This window comes from Vanacampus margaritifer, chromosome 12, assembly GCF_051991255.1.
Source record: "Vanacampus margaritifer isolate UIUO_Vmar chromosome 12, RoL_Vmar_1.0, whole genome shotgun sequence".
NCBI lineage: Eukaryota > Metazoa > Chordata > Actinopteri > Syngnathiformes > Syngnathidae > Vanacampus > Vanacampus margaritifer.
This window is the reverse complement of record NC_135443.1, coordinates 9,776,258-9,798,365: the sequence shown is the minus strand read 5'-3', so window position 1 is coordinate 9,798,365 and position 22,108 is coordinate 9,776,258. Positions and strand designations below refer to the sequence as shown.

Below are 22,108 nucleotides of genomic sequence, written 5' to 3'. Positions count from 1 at the left end.
GAATATTCCCTAATAGAATAGTGTGGAAAGTGCTCATTAGACAGATTTATGTATTGGGATTGGAAGTATTAAGCACTGTGCGTGAGATATATCTGAGAACATTCCGTATAGCGATGAAACACCTATGGTGGCCCGTGTAGGATTACACACCAGGTGAGTCCGAAACCGGACACTCCGGAAACTCGAAGGGCTGAAGTAAATGATATGTGCGCCTTTTGCATGTATGTCGACAAGAAGGACTTTCTATAATCTTGTGTGTTTCCTTTGTCACTGCAGTTGCTTCTGTCCTCAGGACGTGGTTGAAGAGGCTGTGTTGCTGCTTCTCGTTACAGAGTCCATGGTGAGACACAAACACACACAACGCACACAGGGAGACATTTATCAGTCATGTCGTCTCTCCTTCACTTGAAATACTGTTTTTATCCAGGCCAGTGGTGATGCGGTCATCAGTCGCCTGCCAGATCAGGCCGAGGCTCGCCAGGCCACCCTGCGGGATTCGGTCTCTGTCTACGACCTGCTTGCTATCGGCATGGTTAGGAGGGGGCAGTACACCATGTTGTCTGAGGTCTGCGGACACACACACACGCATTTTGTACTATACTATGCATTATAGTACAGGTCTGCAGGGAGTTTTGCAAATGAGTGAGAGATGCATTAGGCCCAGCATTGTCTTTAGCGAAGATTTCAATTAATGTTCTTATCAGCCTGAGCTAAAGGGGTTTATGTGTATCCCTGTCTTTATTTTCATTTTTTCCTCCTTACTCCCCCAACATTCACTCCATTCTCCAGTCTAGTTACTGCCTATCTCACTGCTCTTCCGTTTTGACTTTTACAGCAAAACAGTGCCCCTATGTTGGTCAAAATCTTTTACTTGTGTTCCGAATTTTGGGATTCAAAATGTTTTCAATTCTAGTGAGTCAGACAGGACAATGGGTCTCTTTCTTACAAATGCTAGTGCCATTTGCTGTGAGTCATGACTTATTATGCGCATCTACTGTAATTTATCCAGGTTGCTCGTAATCCACTTGTGTCTCAATGCTTTGAAAGGACTTCTTTAATCACCCCCCCCCCCAAAAAAAAAAACAACTTACAATAAGAGAACGCCTGTCTCCGCAGTTCAAGGCTAGCATGATTGAACAGGTGAAAAGCCCCCCAGTGGACACAATACGTAATTACATAAACAGAGTAAAACGATGACATAGTCATCTTCACCCGTACACTTTTTTTTGCACTTCAGCTGAATGACAACATCTGACTGATTGGCACTCCATTCCACACACTCCTCCTCTCATCCTACCACACATCACTCACATCATTATGAACTCAAAGATGCAAGAGTGGGTGGCTAGTGATGACTAACATTTTAAGAAAAATGTAAGAATGCACCAAAGTATTCAATAGAGACTAAACTATTAAAGAGACCAGGTAAACAAGAAAAATGAGTAGCCTATGTTTTTGTAATGTTCATAATAATATCCTGAATCTATGTTTCCATATTTAAAAGCTCATTTCTTCACCTTGCAGTGTCTGGAACGAGCAATGAAGTTTTCATTCAACGAGTTCCACCTCTGGCACCAGCTGGGCCTGTCACTCATGGCGTCTGGGAAGGTGAGGTTATTTCTCCTTTCAATGCCATTAGCAACCCCTCTCACACTCACCATTTTGCTACAGACATCCGTCACGCCAAACAAGCAACAAAGGTGGTCACAGATAAAGGTTTATTCTGCTTGCACTGTCAGAGGGTTAAGCCAGTGATAACAACAACACAATAAATAATGTTTGAATACACAGTGAGAAAATGTATGGGCTAGCCCTGCACCCTTAATTTGCATACTTAAACGATGTTGGAATATTGATTATTTCTGTTAAAAGGGCAGAAAATAATTCAACTATTATTATAAAAAATAAAAAAAGGCTATCCCTCTGAGTTAGATGGCAAAAACCCTGTATGCATTTTCTGTGTTTCCATCCAAGCCCTTATGTGTCCGGACGTGTTTGTGTGTGTGAAAAATTGTTCTGGTTTCCAGTATAAAGTGACACTGCAAATCAATGGAGCGCTCTGGAAATAGGCTGCTCCCAAGAAGGAGAAACGGCCGCTTAAGTGTTGTCAGTTCCGCATCTATTTAGGGCTCAGCGGCAAGTGTGCATATGTGTATGCATGCGTGTAACTGGCCAACATGTATTGAGTAACACTAACTAGTGTGTATGAGTCAGTTTTAAAGGGATGACGTATCTGAATTTGATTCACTCAAGTGATACATGCGTCTACATGATTGGTGACAGCTACATGTACACAAATCACAATTTCTGATTTAGATTCATTAGGGGTGGCAAAATTAATGTGTTAATTTTGAATTAAAATAAAGTTCTTTTCACGCCACATTTTACGCTTGATAAATAATTGCTCCTTACATAGAAAGCCTGTACTGGAGAAATTCCAGTCGCAACGCAGCAGACACGTCCACGTCAACATTTAGCAGTAATACATTTCACAACAATGCATATATTTGTGGAGACTGGGGTCAAGTTCTATTTCACAATTTTGTGTGAATATGTGTGCAGAATATGAAATATGAAAAGAAAAATGCACTGAGCTGTCAACAATGTCTTACAAATGCAATTATGCCATCTAGTGGCAGAAAATGGCCTCAACACAAATCAATATCCCACTTTTTTACAGTAGTTAGTTCTTCTTAATTTTAACAAAATGTTATGAATTATTATGAATTTACTTTATCAATGACTAAAAGATGCAACCATACTTCTTTTAGTTTAGCATTTTTTCCACTTTTATGTTAACAAGAGTATGAAGTTTAAAAAAAAAAGTTTTTAATTGTACATTTTATTGTACATTTGGAACAGATATAAAATTTGCGATTAATCATGAGTTAACTATAGAAGTCATGCGATTAACTACGAGTAAAAAATGTAATCGCCTGACACCCCTAAAATTTATGTGTGTATGTTGCAGGCAGTTGGTGCTGTGTCTGTGTTTAAAGAATGTGCCAGGATGAGACCAGAGGACCCGCTACTGCCCCTGTTGGCCGCTAAAGTCTGTATCGGTCAGCTGCACTGGGTGAATACAACATGCAAAAGCAACTAATATTAAAAAAACATATTTAATTCACACAAATGTTTGCGCCATACATAATAGTAGACCTGAGGTATTTTTCACGTTTGTCTTCGCTTGGTTTATAGAAATTTATAAAAGTTATTTGCCGTCACTCTTCGGTCACTGGTTATACTGACAAAATATACATTAGGGGGTGCTATTTATTCTTCTAGTCGAAAGGTTTATTCAAAATACAGAACTGTCAGTCATTTACAACACTGTACGTTGTCATTTCGCACATTAAGAGTTCAATTGAAGGTTGCGTCATCAGCAGCTATAAAGAAAACTGAGTGTACAGTACATGATGAGATGATGGATGGATGTACATTGTATGCATGTGCATGTGAAATCATCGTACACCAACTTGTTTCGCTAATGTTATCAGATTGACATTCAGGTCACTTAGGCCAGAATCACGCGCAGCTTGCATCGTCCTGCTATTCATGACCTCGGCGTGAGCGAGAAAGTCGCATGTTGCATGTTGGCGGGGGGGAAAGAGAGAATGGGCAAGGGTGAGGCAGAAAGACAGAGAGAGAAAAGGGCCAGATTAGAAAAGAGGAGTTTACAGGGGTGAGTGTGGTGAGCACATCTGTCAGTGGCTGGAGCTCTTGCTAGGCCGGAGACAGTAAGGAGCTTACGGTCTTAATCACAATGGGCACTGTGGGGCATTACATAAATGGGCCACCATTATCAGCCATCAGATGGGCTAGACACTGCCCAATGCAACTTTTTGTTCTGTGGATGCTTGTTGGAGAGCACCACAAATCACAGCACTTAAAATTGGATGTGCTCTTGCCAATCCTGTAACATCACCACAGCAAAACGGCATTTTGAAATTCTTGAAAAGCAGTTTTATGTTCCTGAAAGTTTTTCGTCCTGATGAAAAACATATTTCACTCTAGGGGAAGCCAGTTTCTGCCAGTAGAAGATTTTATTTTATTTATTTTTACTCATCAGAAGCCCATTTCTGCCAGTGAGGGCAAAATATGTATTGATTTTATTTATTTATTTTTACCGTCAGCTTGAAACATGGTTACATAAGACTGTATGAAGGTACTGTATACTTCTGCAAAGCTTTGTCTCACCCCCTTCCAACCGTACCTTTGGCACTCATGTGAGACCTGTTTATTTATGTTGTTTTTTTTTTCCTTTTTCAAAAGGTCCAGGTTGTACATGGAGGAAATGGCGTAAACGGGCCTCTGACAGTAAAATAAATAAAATAAAATACCCTTTTTTTTATATTGTATATATTTTGGCGGAAACGGGCCTCTGACAGTAAAATAAATAAATAAATAAAATTAACTTTTTTTTTTAATACTGTATACAGTTTTGGCAGAAATGGGCATTTCAGTCACTGGCATCAATGAAACTATCCATCTTCCAGAATTATCAATACACTACCGTCTGTTCGTTATCCATTGCCGACCATGATGTTGCCTGCTAACTAACTGACTAACAAACAAAACACCACTAGGCAAAAACAAAACAAAAAAAGGCTCAAACAAGATTTAAGGCATAGAACAAAGACACAATTGCTGTGTGTAGGCTCTCAACTCCCAAATATGAGATTTAGACAAAGAGGGCAGAGAACAGAAGAAAGAAGGCGGATGACGGCTGTCAAAGCAAATGATTTGTTGGCCCAGCACTCAACAACCACCAGCAGCTTTAACTCCGACACAGAGTGACACTTTGTTCTTCAAGCTACGAATGCCTTGGGTCAGATATTGCCTGCAGTTTACTGCTGCAAGAGTGGGTGGGTGACTGTGTATGTATCTGTCCTTTAAGTGCATCCACTTAGTAATTCTGGCTGGCCAACCCCCCCAGACTAATGTTGTCATCACCGTGCCCACCCAACATAACAATCCTGACCAGAAATGTATTTGAATTAGTTGTGATTGTATCATTATTTAAATGATTGTCTTTTGTGTTTCATGTCCAGCACTTTGTGACAGTAGCAGTCGTTATTAAAGTGCTAAATGAGTTCAATTGTGTGCATGTTTGTGTATTTCAGTTCTCAGAAGCAGAGGCTTTGTCCCAAAGTGTGGTGTCGATGGGAGAGGGAGCTGGGGAATCTCTTCCTAGGGCCTACCTGGCTTTGGGACTCTCCTCCAGTCTACAGGCTTCTGATGGTGATAATGCAATTGGGTTCATTTTGAAAAAAAAAAAAAAACATCTCCAAGGACCTCCTTCAAGGATTAATGAATATCCTTGAGCAAGGCACTGTACCCTTAAAAGTGTATAAGGTGGTTGAGCAACCATTTCAAAGCTATCTGCTTTCAACTGAGCTCTAAAATTTGTGTAAAAAGGATGCGATATGTTTTTGTTTTGTTTTATCCTTGGGATATTTTGACAGCATGCCACAGTACACACACTACATGAAAACGGTTTGAATTTGTAGAAAGTTTGTATAATACTTTATTTCTATCGTCATGGCACATATAATGAAGTTAGTCTTGCTGCTTTTTTCTTCTTCTTCAAACACTCACTTTTGAGGCTATTGTCACAAAAGAGCACATAACGCTAAAGAAAAAGCAAAAGTCCAAAGTAGAGTTAATCCTATGCTAGGTTAATGAAGTACTCTGAGGTTTTGCGTGATATGTTGTGGGCTTATCTTGTTTCCAGCCGCTGATTCTGTCCTTCCCTTCCCCCCCAGCATCTTTGAAAGAAGATCGAAATGAATACAACAAAAAAGCTCTAAGAATTCTGAGAAAGTAAGTTCGAGCTAATCCGTGTGGCAAATGTGGCACATGTACTGAATTGTTAACTATGTTATGAAATTATGATCTAATATCCCAAGCTATTTTTGCTCTACCCCTTTAAAAGGGGGCTCAGTATGAACCTGGAAAAAAAAACCTCAACAATTAAAGCCACATAATATGGGCATTTAACTCATAGTGAGCTATACAACTATACTAAACTGTACAGTTTTAGTATAATCATTTTTGGCACAGTCTGATCTGAGATGACTCAATCTGTCTTTCTTCACAGGGCTCACTCATTAGACCCACAGGATGCTCACATTGCCATGTGCTTGGCTCTGCAGTTGGCTCTTGTGCGGCAGGTGAAAGCAAACAAATATACATTTTAAAATCGTATATAAGGGGTCCTAAAATAATATGACTGTATTATAACCCTATGATACATTTTTTAGTCATCCCTCAGTTGGGGGTACCAAACATTATAGGACAACCTAATCCAGCCGTTTTTATCCATTCTAGTGGCGGCCATTTTGCCACTTGCTGTCGATTGAAGATGACATCATAGTTGCTCAAGGCTCAGGCAACGACCAATCGCAACTCACCTGTTTTCTGAAGCTGCGCTGTGATTGGTCATTATGAGACCTGAGCATCTATGATGTCATTTTCACTCGACAGCAAGTGGCAAAACGGCCGCCTTCTGATATTGATCAAAAATGCTGGATTTTGCTGCTTATCTCATATTCCGCATACACAATATTAACCAGAATACCATATTTAGACTAGTGGGGCTGCCACGAACATATTATTGTCAAGAATTTTTGCCACCTCCTAAACTGTATATTATCGACCTCCAACAACGGTTATGCATCCGCAGGTATCTGCAGCCATGGAGCCCTTGCAGGAGGCTTTATCACTCCAGGGGGATGACTTGCACTCCCTCCACTTGCTGAGCCTTCTCCTCAGTGCTCAAAAACACCACCGTCATGCCCTGGACACCTTGGGACTGGCCCTCAGCCAACACCCTGACAACTTCAAGTAAGCCCACAACACCATCCCACTCACACATGCAACAGAAAATACTAGTCGACCGGGAATACGGCCCGAAAAGTGAAAATACGCAAATCGCTTTTTTAGACCGTGTAGTTGTTTCTTAATCTTTGAGAGAGATAGGGAAAGAGCGAGCGAGAGACCTTGAAAAGCTCCGCAGCACCAACACTTGTCATCTTGCAGGGATAGGGTGTCTCAGCTCCACTGCGTTGGAGGCCAGGCGCGCACACACACACGCACACACACAAACACACACACTCGCAATGCCTTATTTAGAAGTGCCAGAGTGAAGGCCTGCATTGCGGTACCTATTTCCCCTCATACACCCCTTAGCCTTTTAACACTGTCGCTTTGACCCAAGCTTGCATGCACACCCCCAACATGCTAACTGCACTTTTTTAGTTTTCTCTAATTAGTTTAATTAATTATATCAAATGATAATTAATAAAATATCTGCAAATGAATAAAACAATAACACACAGAGGAACCCAGATGAAATTTCAAGGGAAAAGTAACAGTCCAGGTCAGTGGCTTCACAAAAATGATATTATGAGAGAATGTTGCATCATCTCCCGAGATGTATTTACTCAGTGTTTAGGACCCCACTGTAAGTGCATTTCTCAATGCGGCCATTTGGGGGCAGTGTTGACCACCACGGTGCCGGTACCGACAGATGGCGTACATCACTACATCAGGGAAGGACGGGAAGCGAGTGATAATGCAGTAACGCAGCAAAAAAAAAAAAAAGCAACAACACCGGGAAGGAAATAAGACCTCGTAAAGAAGAAAAAGAAACAGTAGGAATGAGAGCTGCTTCTCTGATCGAGCTCCACTGATTTGCTTCTATGCCGAATGAATTCATTTGTGCTCTCCAATCTGTCTAGATAATCACACACGCACACACACTCCTCCTCAGAAGAGACACTTGACTACTTTGACCCATTTAAGTGCTCTTTTCCGGACCCAGCCAATCACCTTCGCTCTTTGAATCAGGAGTCCCCATCACCGCGGTAACTAGGAGGCCATATGGGTAGAGCTTGCAGCATCAGTTGTCGTTCCAAAGCTTTCGTACTGAGAAATTGAGTACAAAAATAAGAAGGAGCTTGAAACATTCAAACAAAATATGTAACATGTTCAGATTGCTGTGTCAATGAGGACTCCTCTCAAATCTATAAGCCCTTAAAGCACAAACAAAAATGTGTGATTTTGAAGCTATATTAATTTGCATTCACAGTGCAAGATAGTCCTTATTCAATGCCAAGCCAAAAAAAAAAAAGTATTTTTGAAATAAACATTGAGTACACAGTAAATTCTGTAGAGTAGATTTGACTCTATTTAGAGTGGGACCAAATAGACTCAATTTTTGAATAGGTCAATAGTTACAATTGGAAGAGAGTAAAATAAAGTACTGTATTGGGGAAGAAAAGTCACTCAAGGGTTGAGGAACAAATTCACAACCTTCAGCTTGCCACACTACCACCTGAGCTATGCCCTTCCTACTGTTTGCTTATAGCCGAGAGGAGAGCAAAAACATTGTTTTTGGTCCGATGTTTTTGGTCTTGGAGTTAGGAAGATTCCAGCTGACACGAGCGATATACTAACACACAGCATGAGCTGCGTGGCTCAGGGAGTAGATCGGCTGTCTCCCAAGCTGAAGGTCGTGAGTTCGTTCCTCAACCCTTGAGTGACTTTTGTTTTTTTCCCAATTCTTCATTTTACTCTCTTCCCAGTGTAAATATTACTCTAAATCTGAGTCTATTTGGTCCTACTCTAAATAGCGCCAAATTTAATCTACAGAATTGACTGTGTAACATAGTGAAGGAGTGGTTAGCAAGTCTGCTTTATAGTCAAGTGGTTCTAGTTTAAAAATCTCAGCTCAGGCCTGTTGAATGTTTTTTGCAACCAATTCTACTTGTACATGAATTTTATTTTAATCAGTTGTTATGCTCTGTAATGAGCCCCTTTCAATATCATTTGAGGGACTGTCTCACATTGAACGTTGCGATGTATTGCACGACAGTTGTCTGTGTACTGCGCTGAGAGGAAATTGGTAGTGTGTGTGTGTGTGTGTGAAAGGGGGTGATGTACTTGTGTCTAGGATCTTCGTCTTGCACATGGCTGATGATGATGTGTGTCACTGTATTTTTGTGTGTGTGCATGCATGTGTGTGATCCCTGTTAGCTCTTGCCTCTCTGCACAGCAAACTGTCAGCTTGCTGTAGCATAGCAAATTTCTACTTCTTCCATTTCGCTCACATCCTCGTCCACCAGCCTGCGACACCCTCGCTTCTTTGGGCCTTATTCATTGATGTCACTTTTTTTTTTTTTTAACTCATTCACTGCCATTGACAGCTATAGACGTCAACAATTCATTTGAACTATTTCTATTAGTTTAGTTTTTTCCATTTTTTGTTAACAAGAGTATGAAAACCTATAATTTTTTTGTACATTTAGAACAGGTATAAAATTTGTGATTAATCGTGAGTTAACTAGTGAAGTCATGCGAATAATTATGATTATACATTTTAATCTCCTGATGCCCCACTTTTTTTAATAATCATTTCTTTTTTTTCTTTTTCTTTTTTAAAGAAAAGTTTCTTAAAAATTAGTGGCGTCAGGCGAGTACTATTTTTAATCGTAATTAATCGCATGACTTCACTAGTTAACTCACAATTAATCACACATTTTATATCTGTTCTAATACGTAATAAAAAACCAACAACTAGGTATTCATACTCTTGTTGACAAAAGTGTCAAAAAAATGTTAAACTAATAGAAATAGATCAAATGAATTTTTGACGTCTATAGCCGTCAATGGCAGTGAATGAGTTCATATTCATGTTCACGTTGTTTAATTGTACCAGTATATAGATGTGCTTTTCAGTGTTAGATTAGACGGAGAGACCTCAATGTGTGAGGGCTGTGCGTGTGTCATGCTTGTGCTCTCAGATTGTTTGTCAAGAGATTGTTGAATCCGAAGCCTTTGATTCTGCACTTATCCAACAAGGGTTTTCAATTTGAGTGAACATGCGTATGTGTGTGGCTAACTCTATGTGCGTTTACTGGCATGCACACACATGCTTGCCTAAGGCTCCGAAGGAAGTATATATCCGCACAGGCTTGAATAAAGTAATCTTTTATACATGTGTGTGCACCTGCTCGTGATGCAGAGAAAACAAACTGATCTGTGGGGGTGCAGAATGAGTAATACTGTAGATGGACCACTTTTTCAAGGCAGCATTGCTAGCTGGCTATTTTTAAATGCAGTTGAAGCTGGCACTCATCGCTCAAAGCTGGCCACGGCTAAGCATTTACACAGTGCAACTCTGCTCGCTGACATCCACTCAGCAACACTCGGTCGGCTCTGTGCGCACGAGGTGCGTTCCCCAGCAGGCTGAAAATGACGACGACTGTAATTGGATGTGCTCCGTGTTATCTTGAAATCTACCTTTTTTTTTTATTGGAGCTCTAAATGAAAACATTTTCTTTGAATGAGAGCTGAATAACATATACGTTATCCTCGGATGACTTTGAACCGTTTGCATTTACACATGAATATAATTCTAGCCTTTTCTGAGTAAAATGAATTAGCTATACGTTCACTGGAACCAATATAATGTGCATGATTTTTCTGAATATAGGAATACCATACATACAGTATTTCCTTGGCACACACAGAATGATATTCTGCATACATGTATAATGTATTGTGTCAACCCAATGTAAATTGAACTTCTAGTCAACCAATTTTATGTTCTAATTTCCAAACATTTCCAGTGGGAAAAAAAGAAAAAATCACTTTCAGGGTCAAACTGAATACATACAGTAAATCCCATCTTTACATTCTTTTTTTTTTCTGGAGAGCTCAGTATTGTTCATTTGGTAATTTTACCGATTTGACATGTCATCATCATTGCTCTCTCTTTTTTTAAATTTTTTTAAATTAATTAATTAATTTATTTATTATTATTTTTTTCTTTCATCTTTACATTCTTAATTATCCAACAATTTCATTTAGTTTCTTTTTCAGCAGGAAAAATTATTGGGTTTTAGTCTGGAGATTGACTTGGTCAACGTACATTGCTCCTATATGAGTACTGTATCTCCTAATAAATTTGGTCGCATCGTTTTTTTAAATGGGCAAAAGGTTTCTGTTGACTTCCATCAGTTTTGAAGAAGGTTGTTGAGTCCCTCCATGAAGAAGTCATGCAGTTTGAATAACCAATGTACTAGGACACGTCTGGGCAACAAACCACTCTCACAGGCATTTTCTAATACAGGAACGGGCAACTTAAATGCTGGGTGGGGCCACCATTTTTCACGAGTACTACTGGGGTCCCTCATAAGACCACACACTTCCCAACTAGATTAATGACAAAAATTGTATTTTAGATATGGACAAAATACGAGCATATGTGAGAAATATGTGTTCTTCATACATTTTTGTATGTTGACAATACATTTTCAATTTGTAAAAGATCCACTAACCCTAACACAGCCACAAATAGTTGGACGTATTCAACGAAATAACAACATACGTACTTTCCTATCATTTTTCCAGTGCAAAGGGCTCTCTCGCATAAAAATTACCGTTCAACGACGGCAAATAACTGTTGAACAAGAAACCAACATTAAGTGCAAGGACTCTATTTTTTTTTTCTTCACAAAAATCAGATCACTCAAAATGTTTGTTCTGTGTATCATTCCAAATTCCCCAGAAATTATTTGGCCTACTCAGGTCGTAGTGTTGTCACGGTCTGGTCACGGAGCGGCGTGGTGTCTGTCGGCGTGTGGAGTAGAGGACCCAAAGTGCAGGGAGGCAGGAGAACCACGGCAGGAGTGCGGGTTAGACTGGCGTGCTTTATTGTACAAAATAAAAATGACAGAACGAACTCCGGGGGTGACCATGACAAGCGGCAATGATCCCACGCCGACTGATCACCACCCGGGAATTAAATACACCCACACTAATTAGGGACTAGTCACACCTGGGGCCAGGCACAAGTGGCTGAGGGCCCGGATTGGTCAACCCGCGGAAGGGCGGGAACCCACTCAGGGCCCTGAACCAAAGCCAGATCTTCCCAGACATGACAAGTGTAGGGCAATTTTAAGTGCAAGTGAAATTAAGTCATGTTGCCATCTGGTGGTGATTGGTAATATTACAACTTAAAACTACACTCGACTCCTATTTGCAGGACAGCACAGATTCGCATATTCACTGAATCCCCCCCCCCCTCATTTTTTTTTCACATTTTTACCCCTTTTTTTACTGTTTTGTTTTTTTGTGGGTTTTTTTCTGGGGGGGGAGGGGACACATTGAATCTATATCTTTGGAAGATATTTTTCATGAAAAAAAAAAAAGAAGATTTTTTTATTTATTTATGTGGGGAAATAATTAAGTGGCCAGTCAGATTGTGGTCGCCAGTTGCTCATCCCTTTTCGAATACTTATGCTCACATGAAAAATGGATCGGCTCAAACAAAAGGTGCCATCTTCTTAATTGTGTATCGGAGCAAGATAAACACTTGGGAAACAATAGCTAAAAATGATAATTTCTTATCTCAGAGTTGTCAATGGATTTCAAACCCAATTGTTTTCATTCAAAAATAAAGAAATTAGCCATACTGTTTTGGTAATTTTAATAGGAATTGGATGCCAATTTGCGTGTGTCTACAGAAAGCCATTTTTAAAGTGCTCATTTATATTAAACTTAGTTAAAGTGGTTTAACGTGACAATCAACACCATCCATTTAGTCCACACAGAGAGTCGGTTTACAAACACACCACGTCACATTTCAACACTGGGATGACTTTACACCATCAAAATGCCTCTGAACGTTTTGCCACAGTGGTAATAGGGAGCCTAGAGACACACACAGCAGGTGTACCCTTCACACACTCAAGCTTACAACTCTTCCATTTCCCTCCCCTCGCTCTCAACACCCCCCCCCCCAGTAGTCCACTGACCCATGAGTTGGTAATAAGGCACATTTCGCAGAGAGTTTTCTCCCCTGACATAAGCTCTTCTCACTCTGCTATTGATCCTCACCCTCCCTCACAGCCCTCATGCACTTTGCCCCCCCCCCCCCCCCCCCCATCTTCACCCTCCTCCCCCCTCCTCTGACAGAGCATAAAATAATTGGAGGATGCAGTAGACAGCAACATCACCTTAGTCTTGTTGACTCTGGTGCTCACTGTCTGTCCTCGCTCCTCAGTGATGCCCATGACAGACTGCTTTCGCTGAGAACCCCCGCTGGCAATTAACACGTGCACACACTCTCTCTTTCACGCACACACACACACACTCGTGCACACTCCAACGTTTTTATCTGATACTTCCACATCACTTTACCAGTTGTCTTCCAAGTAAAAGGGCTGAGACCTCTCCTTATCAGCCTTTCAGCATACCTTACACACACACACACGTAAGGCACACGTACACATGCACTTAACCAGGAAAAGTTATATTAAAATGTGTACTATGCAAGGTTATTTTAGTTAAATAAAACTAATGAAAAAACAAAAATTCCTAAAACAATTTTGTTAACGAAATAAAATAAAAATGAAAAAAAAATTTTTTTAACGAAAACTTTTTTTTTCTTTTTTTTTTTCTTTTCTTTTTTCAGGAGAGCTCAGTATTGTTCATTCGATTTGACATCATCATTGCTCTCCTTTTAAATTTTTATTTTTTTTTTAAATGTTTTTTTTTTCTTTCTCTCTTTTTTTTTTAAAATATATATACATATATATACATATACACACATATATATATATATATATTTTTTTTTTGTATGTGGGTGAGCATGTGCATGTGCGTGCGTGTGTGTGCGTGCGTGCGTGTGTGTATTCATCAGTTCACCTAAAGCCCATTAAAAAAAAATCCCATACTAATAATATAATATAATAATAAATTTGCTCATTGTCTGTCCCTGCTCCTCAGTGATGCCCATGACAGACTGCTTTCGCTGAGAACCCCCGCTGGCAATTAACACGTGCACACACTCTCTCTTTCACGCACACACACACACACTCGTGCACACTCCAACGTTTTTATCTGATACTTCCACATCACTTTACCAGTTGTCTTCCAAGTAAAAGGGCTGAGACCTCTCCTTATCAGCCTTTCAGCATACCTTACACACACACACACGTAAGGCACACGTACACATGCACTTAACCAGGAAAAGTTATTTTAAAATGTGTACTATGCAAGGTTATTTTAGTTAAATAAAACTAATGAAAAAACAAAAATTCCTAAAACAATTTTGTTAACGAAATAAAATAAAAATGAAAAAAAAATTTTTTTATCGAAAACTTTTTTTTTCTTTTTTTTTTTCTTTTCTTTTTTCAGGAGAGCTCAGTATTGTTCATTCGATTTGACATCATCATTGCTCTCCTTTTAAATTTTTATTTTTTTTTTAAATGTTTTTTTTTTCTTTCTCTCTTTTTTTTTAAAAATATATATACATATATATACATATACACACATATATATATATATATATATTTTTTTTTTGTATGTGGGTGAGCATGTGCATGTGCGTGCGTGCGTGTGCGTGCGTGCGTGTGTGTATTCATCAGTTCACCTAAAGCCCATTAAAAAAAAATCCCATACTACTAATATAATATAATAATAAATTGCCAAATGCAGAAACATCAATCAGTAAGTTATCACGATGTAGTGGCTCTCGCTAACAGACAGAATCAAACGAAAACTAACTGAAACTACATTTTATGTTTACAAAACTAACTAAAACTATAACTATAGCGAAAACGTCCTTTCTTTTAGTCTTTAGTAATTCATTGATTGCATGATGAGCCTTTGGGGATGATTTTAAATGTGAATATGAGGACGTTTGAAAGTGTGTCACACGGAAGTGATGTCATCTATAGCAGTAGCCAATAGGAAAGCACCTTCAGATGACGTCGCTCCTAGGCGACAATTTTGCGTGCTAGACTTTTGGCTCCAATGGCTTGACTCGCCTGCTTTTTTTATTTAACTCAGCCGAAATGCAACATTATAGGTATGAAATGCACATAAAAAACACACACACACAAAAAATTAATAAAAATAAAAAATTCCGAAAACTAATGCTGAAACTAGCTAAAACTAAGCATTTTTTTAAAATAACAAAAACTAATAAAAACAAACAGAACCACTCCAAAAACTAATTAAAATTAACAAAATCTAAAACTCAAAACGAAATATAAACTAACTAAAATGAAAATTCCAAAACTATAATATCCCTGATAGTATGACACAATACATTTAGCATGCAGACATGAGGCAAACACAAATATCCCCAGAAGTTTGATTCTGAGTTTCATAGATTCTTTATTCTGGCCGACCTGTGTGGCGTTTGCATGTTCAAAACAAATAAGTGCTTGTTAGTCGCTAAATTGTACATAAATGTGAATGTGAATTTTTCTCTGTAGTGCCCTGTGATTGTCTGATGAATGTTGACTGGATAATATTCCTTACAATTGATCTGAAGTCTATTAAATGTATGTGATTTTTTTTTGTTTTTGCTCTAGTTTGCTATTCACGAAGGTGAAGCTTGAAGAAGTTCTGTACGGCCCATCTGTGGCCTTACGGACCTGCCAGGAAATGCTGCAAATCTGGCAAAGTCGCTACGTTGTCAGCCGCTCAAAGTTAGTAAACATACAATATGCTGTATCTACAGTGTGGAATGGAATGGACCGCTATTTCATTATAATCAAGTTTTCTCCCAAAAAAAAAAATAAAAAAAAAATAATAATAATAATAATTAAGCTTACATTTGTGTGCATGCAGCGAGACAGATGACAGCAGCAGTATACCAGTGGTTGAGAAGTTGGATGCCAGCCCAAGAGTCAGTAAAACGTCCATCCACCTCACGCTGCCTGACTTCCAAGACGCCTCCACCGGTTTGACTTTTGACCTCTTTAATATTTGTTTCGTCTTCAGTTTGTATAGACTTCTGCTGTACTGCACACATGCACAATTTGTTCAACTGGTGGCCCACGGGCCATGCGCGGCACCCGCCCTCAGTCAGTGTGGCCCACGAGTAGGTGGACGCCGTGTGAATGTGGTTCAAATTGTTATGATTCAAATCACCCACAGCGGGAGATCTAAAAAAAAAAAAAAAGCGGGGAAGCCCAGCGTCTGCTACAGTACTGCAAATATGTCAAGGTGCCATTAGCAAGAAAATGTGTTGTTGTTGCTGACTTCAAAACAATATATTGTAGTGTTTTGACTTACCCGTACAATATGTAGGCCCGCGTGAGTTAATGGCATTTCGTTTGAAATGATGCTTAGTTACGTAAGTGGGAGTCTTTGTCTGACACGACCAAAGTCTCTAATATTGTCAACACACGTAATAGTATTGTACTGAATCAAAGCTGCAAGTATCACTCGTTATTGTGGAACATTTGAGTCTGTCCTTTCAAATAAATTGAGTAAAAAGGAGCTCAGAGAGGCCATTTAAAGATTTCAAAACAAATAAAATCATCTTAAAATGAACTCTAATATGTTATAGTTGTGCTTGAAAGTTTACATGCTAAACTTATGAGCACAACTGTTAATGTATAAAAGCTAAACATCGCTTAAGGTTACAAAAATGCTATGAATCGCCACCAAAATCCACACGCACATCTTTACTCACGTCAACTTATGAAACCATTGTCACAGTATTTTGGATTTTATGGACATTAAGCCGTTTTGTCACCATACATTGCGCTCATAAGTTTACATACTTTTAGGAAATACCATATTTTCTTAAAATGGACCCCAGGGGCAGGGAATGCAATGAAAACAGCAGGGGGCCTCAAATTGAACCCTGTGGAACACCATAGTTGGGCAGAACAAGAGTCAGAGCAACCAAGGCTAATACAAAAACGCTACATGCACCTTGTTCAAATTCACCAAAATCACATTACACTAATTTGCCACAACTTAGACCTGCAGGTGTGAAATGTCTCCTTTAACCAACAAATTGTCAGGGTGCGCCGGGTAGTGGGATGGAGGTGCAAAAGAAAGGGCCAGAACGCTCAGCATGGCGCTGTACGCTCTTCCAAATTCTCAAACATGCTAAAGGTTGAAAATAACATTTGCCAGTTTTTACAGGCAAAGAAGAACAAGTAAATAACATTGTACACATCTCATTACAATTAGAGCTAATTTAAGCAAGATTGAGTTATTTTATTAGACTGTAAAATGATATGAAATGATGACCATACTGTATTTTACACTCGTAAAGTCAAATGGCACCCTCATTTGAAGTTATTCATGTCATTCTGATAACGTATTTTAATCATGTTTGTTTTGACTTCACGTTACACGTCCAGGTTCGATGAGTCCATCGTCGGTCGCAGCATCCCGTCTTGAAGCGGCGCTTTCAGAAGTGTCAGACATCAGCTCCACGCATCGGCAAGGACCCACATACATCTGGACGACACTCGAACGGATTTGGCTGCAAGCTGGTATGAGTATTAAAGCAGATCATATGAAAAAAAAAGGGGGAAAAAGCATACTGGGCAATTAATCGAAATTCAATTACAATTTCAATTATTACACTCCACAAGTACAAAATTAATGTAATTGTCATAAAAAAAATATTATTAATACTAATTTTGAGTTCCTTAAATATGTACATTAAAAAAATAATAAAATTTAGTTTCATTCAAAAGGAACTTGCATAATTATAGTGTTTCAAAGAATTCTATTTGTCTTCATAATTTTTACATTTAAACTGACTGTTTTGATTGGCTGTTAGAGTTTGGGACACATCTCATTCACAATTGGTTGAGCAGTTAGAGGTTGGTGCACGAAGAAAGGTCCACTCTCACCTCAACCTCACACTCTAAAAAATAGCTGGGTCAAATCTAACCAAACTATGGGTCAAAAATGGACCGATTATACTTGGGTCTATTTGACCCATTTTTGAGTCAAGAAATTGGTCTTTTAGTTTAAAACAACTCATAAATATTGGTCAGATTCTTTACTTGGGTCAAAAAATCGGGTCATTTTGTATTTAAAAAAACTCCAGAAAGTTGGGTCAAATTGACCCATAAAGTGGGTCGGTCCATTTTTGATCCATAACCAGACTGTTTTCAGAGTGCATCAAGCCAGTTCTCGATTAAGTACAGAGTTTGCAGGCTAATGATTCCAATCTCTGGGACCGCTGACCTCTCTAAAGATTGATGAATGGGCAAAACATGTACATTGTATTATCGTAATGGGTCGGGCGCCATTGTACTCTGTAGATATAGTTTGTAGCGTGGTTGCCTGGCAAACCAGTCCAGGGTGTACATTGCCTCGCGCCCAAAGTGACCCTGAACAGAATAAGCCGAAGCGAATGGACTGATTATTTGGGTCCTCACCTCACCTGTTGTAGGAAATAGAGCTGTTCAAGTCCTAATCCTGAGGATTTCTTGAGGATGAAAAGTCTGACAGATTGATAAAGGGCTGGTCAATGGAAGACAATGGGTCCGAGTAGAGCTGTAGGTTACTGCAGGTAGCCTACCAAAATGACAAAGCTCAAAGTGATGCAGAAAAACAGGCAAAACGGGTAGCAGCAAACAGGTTAACTACAAAACCCGGGTTTATATGTGCAGAGTTCTGCATGTCTTTCCTTATTTCGCAACAATCCAAAACTTTTTGGGGTCAATTACCAGTCAGGTCTAGTTTTAGTCTCACGGCTCTATACCAGGGGTGGGCAAACTTTTGTGCTATACTTTATTTTTAGCAGACACAAAGACATAAAATATAGTTACAGCAGAGGGGGCAATTTAACAACCAGCCTTCCGATGTGTTTACAATACCCTAGTGGGTTAAAGTGGGCGGGCCAGATGGAAATATGTCGGGGTCGTGTCCCCTGTGGCTTACAGTAATTTGGTAGTTCTTTTTTGTGACCAACTTTTTGCTTATGGTATTCGTGTGCTGAGAATGAACGCATCGTTTCACTGACGGCTCTCAATGGGAGCAGGCTGACTTCCCTCTACCCTTCCCAGCATTCCTGCTCTGATCGGTCACTTCCTGCCGCAATCTTATTTCGTGATTAGCCACGCAGGAAAAAGAGCACATGCAGTGACACACCGCATATAACTGTCAAAATTAGTGTGGGAATTAAAAAAAATAGAAAAAAAAAAAAAGAGAGAGAGAGCAATGATGATGACATGTCAAATCGGTAAAATTACCGAATGAACAATACTGAGCTCTCCAGAATTATTATTTTTTTAAATAATTTTTTTTTTTTTAAATATTTTTTTTTTTGCGGGAATTTTGAGCTAATTTAAAGTTCCTTTAACACCACTAATTTTTTTAAGGTGCGATTAATGACCGCCCCTTTCTTGGAAAGCCTGTACTGGGCGAATTCCAGTCGCACGTCAAAATTCTGCAGTAATAAATTTAACAATAATAAGGGCTGTCAAAGTTAAAGCGTTAACTAATTAATTAATCACAAAAAAAATATCGCATTAATCATGTATAAACACAGATTAATCACACTATTAATTTTGACCGCAGATGATCCTTTATGAGATTCCGTTAAAGGTAGCACAGGTTGTGCTTGAGCAATAAACATAACTACATGCATTAAAGTAAAGCGTTTAATAAATGTTTGCGTATGACATTCAGAATATTCATTTTTAGTCATTTCCCCCATTTTAAATTATGCATGTAATTAGCTGATTAGAAAAAGAGGATGAGAATGTGCAGTGGATCAAAAAATGTCGAAGATGTCCTTAATTAAATGCATTAATTAAGTAATTAATTAATTAATTGCAAATGTACATTAAATGCCGAAAGAATGAACACAAAACAGGGGCTTGTTCAATTTGGCGGGCAAAAAATGTTGATAAAGAGCCTTTTTAAAGTGATTAATCGTGATTAATCAAAATTCTAAAAGTTTAATCGTTTGACAGCACTAATAATAATGCATATATTTGTGGAGACCGGGGTCAAGTTGTATTTTACAATTTTAATTTTAAATGTGCAGAATTTCACAAGTTACTTCATGTTAAAGATTAGATAGAGCGCTTAACATTTACCTTTCACCGTCTTACAAATACAATTATGCCATCTAGTGGCAAAAAAATTACTTCAACACAAATCAATACCACTTGTTTTTTCCAGTACAGTAAATCTTTTTATTTTAACTCAATCTTATGAATTATTATGAAATGACTGTATCAATGACTAAAAGGTGCAGCCATATTTCTATTAGTTTTTTTTCTTCACTTTTATGTTTACCTCTTTGACTGCCAGACGTTTTCAGAAAAGGGATGCCGTGGGTGCTAGCCGATTTAAGCATTTTTGACTGATCTTTCAAGGTCCACAGAAAATTATGTGTTTGGATTATGAAAACACATACTACCAAATGAAAGATTGGACTTTCATCTTTCATCAGAAAAAAAAGTTTGTTTCTACCTTATTCCGTTTTTCAGTAATCAACAATAGAAAATGGTTAGTCTCACCTCTGTTTTGAAAAAAAAACGTCTTTTAACGTCTTTGGCACTCCTCCATAGGATTTTACTAAACGTTATTTAACGTTTTTGGCAGTCAAAGAGTTACAAGAGTATGAAAAAAAATATTTTATTGTACATTTTATTGTACATTTAGAGCAGATAGAAAATTTGCAATTTATCGTGAGTTAACTATTAAAGTCCTGCGATTAATCATTATAAGTGATTGCTTTCAGTGCATCTATGCTTAAGGTAGAAAAAAACAACAGAACACCTGCCAACTGCACAGATGAGTTCACGCAGCATTCAAGAGCAAAGAAGCGTGCATGATATTTGCACAACACAGTTCACCTCGGTTCTCCCTGAGCCACATGCGCTGTACAGTGGTGTGATAGTTTTGAGGTGAAGAGTTCATTCCTTAAGGCTTGCTTGGCTGTTGGTGGAGGGTCATGGAAGGATCCTCCGATAATCCATATCTGACGTCACATTGGACAGAATTGAACTCTTGCACATGACTTATTTCATTTTTGTATTGACTTGCACACAATTTACCGTCTGGGGGTTAATTTAATCGTCCCAGAGGAAGGCGGCTTTACGATGTGATGGCCTTATTTAGGCAACGGCTCCATAACTTCCCAGGCACTGCATTGCTCCTTAGTGTGAGTGTATGTACTTGAGCGGGTTATGTAATATTATGTGTAATTTAGCTCCACACTGTTTATATTTTAACATGCTGCAATGAGGTTGTAACTTGCATGTGTGTGTGTATGTGCAGGGGAACTGTTCATGGAGGACGGGCGACTGAAAGAGGCCCAGTTTTGCATAGCCGAGGCCAGCTCACTCTTCCCCAACTCACACTCGGTCTTGCTGCAGAGGGGTCACCTAGCCGAGCTCCGGGGTCAACTGGAGGAAGCGAAAAATCTCTACGATGAGGCCCTGGTCATCCACCCCACTGGCGAGGGCATACTCGTGCACATGGTGAGCAATGGCAAGAGCTATACGTGATGCAACATGAAATGAGTATGGAGGACCAAAACTGCCCACATTAAAAATAAATAAATGACTAAAAAAATAATGAAATGAATAAAAGTAAAAATAAAAATGGATGCAAAAATATAATTAAAAAATGAAATACAAAAAAAATGATATACATGGAAATAAAAACAACAAAAAATATAAATATCCCTAAATAAATAAAAGTAAAAACAAATAAATAAAAAATAAAAAACGAGATTCAAAAATAAATTCTCGAAATAAATACAAAAATAAATATATAAATATAATTAAATATCAATCAATAAATAAAATGCTCTGCTAGGACCACCCCCTCATTTGAATAGCTTTTCGACCTGACAGAGCGTCTGCAGCATGAAATAAATAAATGTGAGAGCAGAGATTTTTTATTGATTGACTGATATTTAATTCTATTTATATATTTATTGGTGTATTTATTTTGACATTTGTTTTCATATTTATTTTAATTTTTGAAATCTCGTTTTTTTTATAAATTTTTGTATGCATTTTTACTTGTATTTATTTATTTATTTATTTAAGGATACATATTTTTTCTTTTTATTTCCATTTATATTTATTTTTTGTATTTAAGTTTTTTAACTTATATTTTTTATATCAGTTTTTGTTTTCACTTGTATTAATTATTTATTTAGTCATTTATTTATTTTTAATTTTGCCAGTTTTGGTCCTCCATACATGAGTATTGTGTTCTGTTTCGATATACACAAACAAATACACAGCATGAATAAATACCGATCCTACTTGCTACATACGTTCTAATTGTTGGTTCCAAA

At 38.4% G+C, this 22,108-nt stretch overlaps 1 protein-coding gene across 3 annotated transcripts in view; it reads left to right on the top strand.

Annotated features, from left to right (window-relative positions):
• Nucleotides 1–22,108, top strand: part of ttc7a (tetratricopeptide repeat domain 7A) — a 44,380-nt gene that overhangs the window by 8,543 nt on the left and 13,729 nt on the right. For 2 of the 3 annotated variants that reach the window (XR_013296273.1, XM_077582545.1), the window contains exons 9-20: nucleotides 277–340; nucleotides 428–565; nucleotides 1,525–1,608; nucleotides 2,972–3,076; nucleotides 5,124–5,241; nucleotides 5,766–5,823; nucleotides 6,101–6,173; nucleotides 6,686–6,846; nucleotides 15,393–15,509; nucleotides 15,652–15,764; nucleotides 17,184–17,318; nucleotides 21,076–21,278. Coding sequence is in view for 2 of the 3 variants with exons in the window: in XM_077582545.1 (XP_077438671.1) it covers nucleotides 277–340; nucleotides 428–565; nucleotides 1,525–1,608; nucleotides 2,972–3,076; nucleotides 5,124–5,241; nucleotides 5,766–5,823; nucleotides 6,101–6,173; nucleotides 6,686–6,846; nucleotides 15,393–15,509; nucleotides 15,652–15,764; nucleotides 17,184–17,318; nucleotides 21,076–21,278 (1,369 nt within the window). In the remaining variant the exon portion in view is untranslated. The remainder of the gene's footprint in view (nucleotides 1–276; nucleotides 341–427; nucleotides 566–1,524; nucleotides 1,609–2,971; nucleotides 3,077–5,123; nucleotides 5,242–5,765; nucleotides 5,824–6,100; nucleotides 6,174–6,685; nucleotides 6,847–15,392; nucleotides 15,510–15,651; nucleotides 15,765–17,183; nucleotides 17,319–21,075; nucleotides 21,279–22,108) is intronic. The other variant, XM_077582547.1, reaches the window with a different exon arrangement.